Source organism: Prosopis cineraria, unplaced genomic scaffold (genome assembly GCF_029017545.1).
Source record: "Prosopis cineraria cultivar Desert tree isolate PC_DT_omini unplaced genomic scaffold, ASM2901754v1 PC10, whole genome shotgun sequence".
Taxonomy (NCBI): Eukaryota; Viridiplantae; Streptophyta; class Magnoliopsida; order Fabales; family Fabaceae; genus Prosopis; species Prosopis cineraria.
The window spans coordinates 6,790,602-6,798,796 of NW_026555341.1; the positions used below are offsets into that span (position 1 = coordinate 6,790,602).

The following is an 8,195-nucleotide window of genomic DNA, read 5'->3' on the forward strand; positions in this document are numbered from 1 at the left end:
GCTCCATGAAATTCGTTCGATTCTCTGAAATTAAAATTTAAAGCTACTTCTACCCTTATCACTCTCTGTCTCCTCCACCTCCATCTATTATCATTTGCTTCACCTTTAACCACCTCCAACTACTTGCCTTCAACTTCATTGTTAAACTCCAATCATCATTGTCGCTTTTGTTGCCACGATGAACCAGCTAAAGGACATGTGATTTACAAAAACGAAAAATACAAAAGGTAAACCTGGTGGGATAATAGCATGGAGGTTGCTCGACCATGGAATCAAGTTCGACGATGCTCTCATGGGGATTTTGTGGGTTATGAATATGCTTCAAATTTTTTCTGATTCAACCCATATTTTTGAAAGCTACAGAGATCTTCGTAGGGTGACAATGGCCAATGAGAGAGACAAACATGAGAGAGATGATTTTTTTAAAAGGATATATTAGTCTTTTCATATTTTAAATACACACACACATATATATATTAAAATTAAATCAAAATTCCATCTTTATACCAAACACCTTTTAAAATTCAATTCTAATTTCGATTCCAATTTCGATTTTGATTTCAATTTCATCAAAAACTCTTCCATCATACAAAACGAGGCCCTATTATTTTCCCTTGTCATATATTTTCTCTTGTCATATTTATAAAATATTTTTTAAATAATTTTTAATTTAAAATATAAAAAAATATAATAATTAAATCACCGTTTTAATTTACCTCTTCTTAATTAATGTAAAAATATTTAATATAATTATATTATTATTTAAAATTTAAAATAAAAATAAAAATACATTTTATTTTTTATAATATTAAAATAATTAATTTTTTAAATATGTAAAATGATTGAAAATATTTTATAATATGAATAGGAGAAAGTAAATCATTATCAACTAATTTTGTTTATTTTAAATTAAAAAAAAGAAAGAAAGAAAGAAAAGGAGCAGCCGAGCATGTGACAGTAATAAAATAAAAACTTCTTGCCTTTCGTGAATTCCATTCGAATTACAGTTCTACCTACACTAAAATCACTGTTCTTTCTACAGTATGAAAAATTATTTAATATTTTGTTATATTTTCTATAACTATAACATAAAAACTCATAATTGTGTGATAATTTATAATTCTGCGTGTAGAGTCTGAAATACTCACTTCAGTCCCATTTAATAAAAAATTTTGGTGGAGATTTATTATATATTGAAATATAAAACGTTTTAATAAAAATAAATTTTTATTAGTATTTTTTTTAAATATTACCCTTCTTATTAATTATATTCTTTCTCTTTAATTTTCTTTCAACCCATTAACTAATAAAAAATAAATTTTTCTTTTAACATCATGCATCACACAGTCAATTTTTTAGTTAAAAGTTAAAACACACAATCTCCAGATATATTTATGAAAAAAATAAAAATTAAGATTGGTTCTTAAAATGTCATAACGTTTGAAGGGGTTAGTTCTCTTAAATCTAATTATATTTTAGGGTTTTACTTTTAATGCTTGATTTTGACTCTCAAAATTAATGGGCTGGCATTGCAAGTCTCAACCCAAATATGTATATATATTTTTTATTTTAAAATCTAATAAATAGATTTGTAATGAAAAAATTATGACACATAAAATTAAATGTAAAAAATTAGCGTTGCAATAAATATATTAACCTTGCCTTCGGACGAGCCCGTTGGTATGTGACTTCAATGGGCAACCAACACGTAAACATGTCTATTAACTCCAAATTCATTTCTCCACCCCTAATCCGACGTACAGTGCTTCGAAATTTCAAATCGATGCAATATCCATAACTATATTTTTATATCCGTGCATTGCACAGCATATTAACTCTTGGTAGTTTTCAAAAAGGTTAATTGACATTTTAATTTTTAAAAAAAAATCATTTTTTTAATTGTATCCTTATTAAATATTCTATATATGTACCTTAATAATAACATTTGAAATTTTAAAAATCATTACTCTGAAAAGTGTAATAAATAAGGTTGGAGTTTAACTGAAAAATCACTATAACAATAATCAACATTGTGTATTTTAAATTCGATAATACTTTCAAAAGATAACTTATACTATGATTAGATTCAATTATTTTTTCATATTAGTTTTCATATTCACCACTTATTTTCCTTTTGACTCCCAAGCTAACTTTTTTCCATTATAAAATATTGATAAGCTTTTATTTTTTATTTACTATAAAAAATTTGAGAGTAAATTAGCTCAATAGTTTCAAAAAATATAATTTTTATAAATTATAGATGGGATTTTTTAATATATTGGAATATGGTCCATTCAAAAAAATAATTTGATGTGATTTTTTTTATTCTCAAAATAAATATATTATTACAACACAATATGTCTCTCATAATTAATTTTTAACTAATTGAATTGTACGTTCTCAATCGTTCTTTCATCACGAAAAAGAAAAGTCTCATATGTCAATGCTTTTCTTTTTACTCCATCTTTGTTTTATTCTAGTACATTACAAAGCTGAGATTTGACGTTAAAGACTAAACACCATCATTAGATTCTGCTGCGTTTTATATTGTGTAGTTCAAAATCCAAATTAAAGTTGTCTTGCATTCTATTTTATGAAAGTTGAAAAGTATTATTTATCATCAAATCTTCATCATCTTCATTTATATAGGTAATATCTTTACTGAATCAATAAAATCATTTGTTCATAATCAGTTCTTTGTTGTCATTAATCATGAATTTTGTTTGAATTACCAATAGAAAACACATATTATTCCCTCACTATTCATGATTTTTATTTTATTATTTTAGATATTTGATTTTCTATGATAAGTTAAGGTGTTTATAACTTTTTAGAATCTAGTTTGATTATTTTGGACAAATGATTATGTTATTTTCATGTTTTTGACTTACGATATTATATTAATGATATACTCTTACATATCAACATAATCAGACAACTAGATATAAGCTTTTTTATTATTGATGTACAATCGTAGATTAATGATATAGTATTACATATCAATAACACAAGAATACATAATCATTTGTTCAAAATAAGATCAAATATAGTTTGAAAAAAATTTCATAACTTTGTATTCTAGCCAACATGCTCTATTTTGTCAATTACCATTGATATCTCTCGCCTCGTACTTGCTCTTCACTGTCATGATTATGGTTCGCTCACATTGCCTTGCTTTCTTATGTCATGATTGTAGCTCATGTTTATCTCTCTCATTCGCTTGATTTCTTGCATTTTGAGTTTATTTTGGTATTTACAAAAAGCAGAGTATTATAATTTTAAAATGATAATTTTATAAATTATATATCAACTAAATGTTAAAAAGGTCATTTTTAAAAATTAAGAAATAAGAGGCTATTTCTTTTATTTAGTTTTATAACATGGGTCATGTATATAAAAGCTCCAAAATTTAAAAAGAGGTGAGAACTATCCAATGATATTTACAATAGACATTATATGGTTCCCCTTCTTTGTGAAGCCCATTTAAATGTTTCCAAAATTAAAACAGAGAAACAAAATTAACGTTACACTGAATATTGAACCATTCTATTTTACCAATAGAAACAATAAAAAACAACACAAACACAAAAGAAACTTATAAAATTAAATTACATTTGCTTGTAAAAATTTAACAACTTTAGAATTAAATACAAATTCTGATCACATATATATATACATACACGAACAAATTCCTTTTAATAAACAAGTTATAAGGTCTCTTTTTTTTAAGTAAACAGTAATTTTTACAAATTTTTTCATGCAAGCCTTGTCCCGCGCTAGGGTCGGCTTTTTTTATTGCTAGGCCTGTTAGGACTAATTGTTGTAAGCCTGCAGTTTCATTGTATACCCTAAATTAATAGTTTGGCTCTCGTTATTTTCGGACTTAAAACAATGACGGCCCGTTTTCCCCGTTGCAACATTACCAACCAGCACTTGTTAACCGATGTAGTAACAAATTGAAAAGAACGGAGCGGATTTCAAAAGACAAGGACCCACAATTACAAGGGAATTTAATCAAAAGTCTGTAACTTTATTCCACGGTATTCACAATGTTTTATGACAAACACTTGAAGTAACCGAAACAACCTCAAACAATTTTTTCTGAAAATTACACGGTAAGAGACAGAAGACTTTGAAGCAAATTCAAAACATGAAACGAGTAAAGCAATCCGACGGAGTAAAGTAGTGGATTTGGCAGTTTGGTGAAACAAGTCAGGCACTGAAGCAAGCAAGGAATTTTCTCGGGGTATAGCCACTGGCACGGAACTTGGAAGCCGTCTCTTCAACCTTGAGATTCTCTTCCCTTCTCTGGGCTTCAACCATTGCTCTCTTCTCTTCTGCTAACTGATGAATCTCTGCTATTTTGTTCTTCGCTTTCTCCACATACGCCGCTTTCTTTTTCTCCGGCTTTTCCTGCCCATCCAAGCACTCCATTCAAATATACTAATCAACGTACCCAATAAATTTACGGGAAATTACAGTGTTTGAGTCGTGATCATCTAGTTTAGAGTGGATCACCTCGATTTTCTTGAGCTGCGCTTCCACAGATGCTTTCTTGCTATCCTCCCACAACCCAACAGCTGAATGTTTCTTGTATGCCCTGTTTCACAATTTTAGTTTCATCAATCACAACATTCAATGTAGCATAAGTAGTCAGAGAAAGTCTCAGGGCCAGCTTCTCGAAGTATACCTTCAGATTCATTCTCGTTATATTCCTCCAAAATGGCATTGAGCAAAGTAGCTTATGAAATCAAACTTCTTTTAATTACAAAGACAAGCTAATAACTTAGTATACAAGGGCGAACCTAAAACGTCTTCATCACACCATATTGATTATTTGAGAAGAGTCCTCACCAGGTCTTTTTAAAGAAAAATTAATCATTTAATTTATATAATTTTAATTTGATTATAATTTAACTCTTGAATTTTAATACATTGTAATTCATTTTTTATAATTTTGATTTGATCGTAACTCACATTTTAAATTCTAGCTCGGTGTAACTCATTAATGATAGTTTTAATCATTTAAAATAGCAGTTTTTATATTTAGAGTTCAAAGATGAAATCAGATTAACTCGAGACCACTGTCAAAATGACCAACTACCATTTTCCCAAGAAGAAAATTGTCACTGAAGAAGTTAAGGGAGAGAATTTGATGCTTTAAGTTTTGTGATTTGTATGATACACACAGCATTAATATATCATTATGATCAGATATTCGTTTACTAAAACATTATCACGCTGTGTCGATTCATCATAAAAAGGAAATCTCAATTTGTCATCAGATGGCGTCTTACTTGTTATCCGCCTTTGTCTTCTCACTTTCTTCCCATGCTTTTATCAAGGCCAGTCGTTTCTCTGTTTCAACCCTCGCAAGCACAGAATCTGAAAATATAATAATTTCCGAGTTGCCTATCTCTTAAAATCAATCATCCAATACACTTATTGTCAAACAAGAAAAAAGAAAAAGATAATAACCTCTATCCACCAAATCTTTTGAATCCTTTTTGGCTGGAGGATCTGCAACCTCTGCATCAAAATCAGGACAAATCAAATAAGCAATAGTAACATAAACAAAGAGTAACGTGCTAGTGAATTCATCCAAGTAGGAAAACGAAATTTCCTTTCATGTACCAACAAAAAATAAGATTCCCCAAGAAAGAGTAGATAACTTGACATTCCTTTTAGCCCTTCACAATCAAAAAGCAATAAACGCTGAATAAAAAGAGTTTCTAAAGAAATTAAGAAGCAAGTTCGAAGTGTAAAAGAAGAGGTTCTGTACAACAGAGCGAAATTGTATAAGAAGCATCTTAGCTATGATAAAAAAGAAACAGAATGAAACCAATTACTGATGAGAAACTGAGGGATTTGGAAGACTTACTCTGAACAGTTGAAAGATGAACTTGTACGACGCCGTTTGGAGGTTCTTCCTTGGCGGAATCGCTTTCTTTAACGGAGGAATCAGGTGAGGAGTTCACAGGCTCGGACAGAGACTGTGTCTCAGGCTGTGATTGTGGTTGGAGTTTGGACGCTGCTTCTTCTGCCATGGCTGTGATCCTGTTAGCAGAGAGCCAGAATAAGAGCTCTTCGCTTCCAAATTGATGACTGAAGATTGGATATGGATGGTCTGTTCTGTACTTTATGCGTACAAGGATGCTGCTTTGGTGGTTGAAACCCATGACCCTACCTCTCTTTGCTTATTTTTTTAGTTTTTTCCGTTATTTTCGTCCTTTTCTCTCTCCCTCCTCCTTCACTGGTCTGGTTTTCTCTTTTTCTCTTTTCATGTACCAATAAACAGGACAAGCTTTTTTAACAGTCACAAATTTTATTTCGACAAAAAAGTTGATGTCTTAGCTTTTTTCCCTCTTACCAAAGATAAAATGTTGGCGTCTGAAACTGAAGTAAATTTACAGCATTTATGAATGTTGCTATGTCAGATTCAGATCAAGTAATGATATACAAAAGAAAAAGAACTTCTTGTAATGTAATTGTAATTTTCCCCAGTAAAAAAAAAAGAAAAGAAAGTAAGGCTATGACTTTCTCGGTGATGGCAACGTTACAATTTTCATGCAAGGTACATGAATATGAATAATAATACCCAGAGAGAAAATAAGTTATTATTTTAGATTCGAAATTCACCGTGTCTTGTCTCTGAAATAATAAAAACGATGCTTAGGATTAAAGAAGGCCGAGAATTTTGATTGTATTTTTTTTTCAAATTATCATTCATCCATGTAAGGCTTTTATACCATATATGTGATATGTGATGGTAGTCGCGTCGAAAGTTGACAGGTTAAATCACCTCCTTTAATTAGTCTTGGTACCCACTGAAATGATTTAGAAGAAGAAGTGCGTCAAAAAGAATATATTAAAAAAACTTATTTGATATTTATTTTATAAAATTAATTTTTACGAGTGCTGTTAAATCCTTGTCATAAAATTGAATTATTTTCAATTCAATATTATATTTTAAATATATAAAGTTTGTATTTATTGAATGACAGCGGGACAAAATAGATTCAACACAGTTGATAAATAATAAATCCCTGCTAACAAGACCGGACGCGATTGACAAATAGTTATGTTTCTTAAGCATGTTATTAGAGGCTTAATTCTTTGCCACGCTTACGAAAAAGGGACCTTGCTGAAGAGGCAAGGTCAACAAAGTAAATGAATGGATTTTGTTTGGGCCGTCACAAATCCTTTGGATTTGAATCTTGATGAAGAAGTGATATTTGAAGTGGGCCAGGTTGGCCCACGAGAAGAATAAGTCACGAGCATAGATAGCCTGAGACTGGAGGATCACCTGCTCAGTCTAAGACGGCGCCTAAAACGACGTCACATGATGCCCCACAGGCAGGAGCGGATGGACGATTCCGTGGAATCTTGCGTATCTCGCCACTCCAACTCCAAAAGCATCCCCATTTTTTCCTCTCGGCTCGTGTGCTTTGGAAACTTGGTTTCGTTTTCATATCCAAGTCTCGCGTTTCTTTTTCTCGCCACACCCCCCCCCCCAACCCTTTACTTTTAAAAGAGAAATTAGGCCATTCCACGGGAAAAAAAGGATACGAAAAATAGGAAAAATTCATTTAGAGGTCTTTCTAATTTTCTTCAATTTTAAATTAAGTTTTTATAATTTATTTCTTTTTAATCAGGTTCTTATATTTTAATCGGTTAAATATTGAAAGTTAAAATTATTAGTGAATGATTAAATTTTTCAAAATAGAAAACTTTTAAAATTTATGAAAAATTTAATTTAATACTTTTAATAAAAAATTTGATTTACAACAATTTTAATATTTTTATAATTTTTTTATCAAAACTCTACGTATATAAAAATTATTTAGATAACAAAACCTAATTATATAAATTTTGACTTATAAAAATTGTGAAAGTAATTCTAAAATTATATAATCTTTTATTGAACATATAGAAGTCCTTGATTTCATTTTTAAAAGAAAAAAATTAAAGGATTTTAATGATCATTGACTAATATATTTAATCAATCAAACTATAATGCTTTTATTAAAATAAAATAAATTACAGGGACTTAATTTCAAATCAAGTAAAGTGAACTCCTTTACCAAAACAAACACCACCCTCATCTATCAAAAAAGTCAAAAGTCCAATAGAATCAGTAAACCCACAAAAAAACTGTTGTTTCTATCAAAAAAAAACTATTTATATGTAGGCCT

The 8,195-nt window shown here is 29.9% G+C and overlaps 1 protein-coding gene across 1 annotated transcript; it reads right to left on the reverse strand.

Moving 5' to 3' along the window:
- Positions 1-4,009: 4,009 nt before the first annotated feature.
- On the reverse strand, positions 4,010-6,236 carry LOC129323075 (remorin-like). The gene is made up of 5 exons (XM_054969625.1): positions 5,882-6,236; positions 5,479-5,529; positions 5,298-5,385; positions 4,519-4,600; positions 4,010-4,413 (listed from the first exon to the last, which is right to left on the reverse strand). The coding sequence occupies exons 1-5, from the start codon at positions 6,177-6,179 to the stop codon at positions 4,213-4,215; spliced, it is 720 nt and encodes a 239-aa protein (XP_054825600.1). The 5' UTR covers positions 6,180-6,236; the 3' UTR covers positions 4,010-4,212.
- Positions 6,237-8,195: the final 1,959 nt, after the last annotated feature.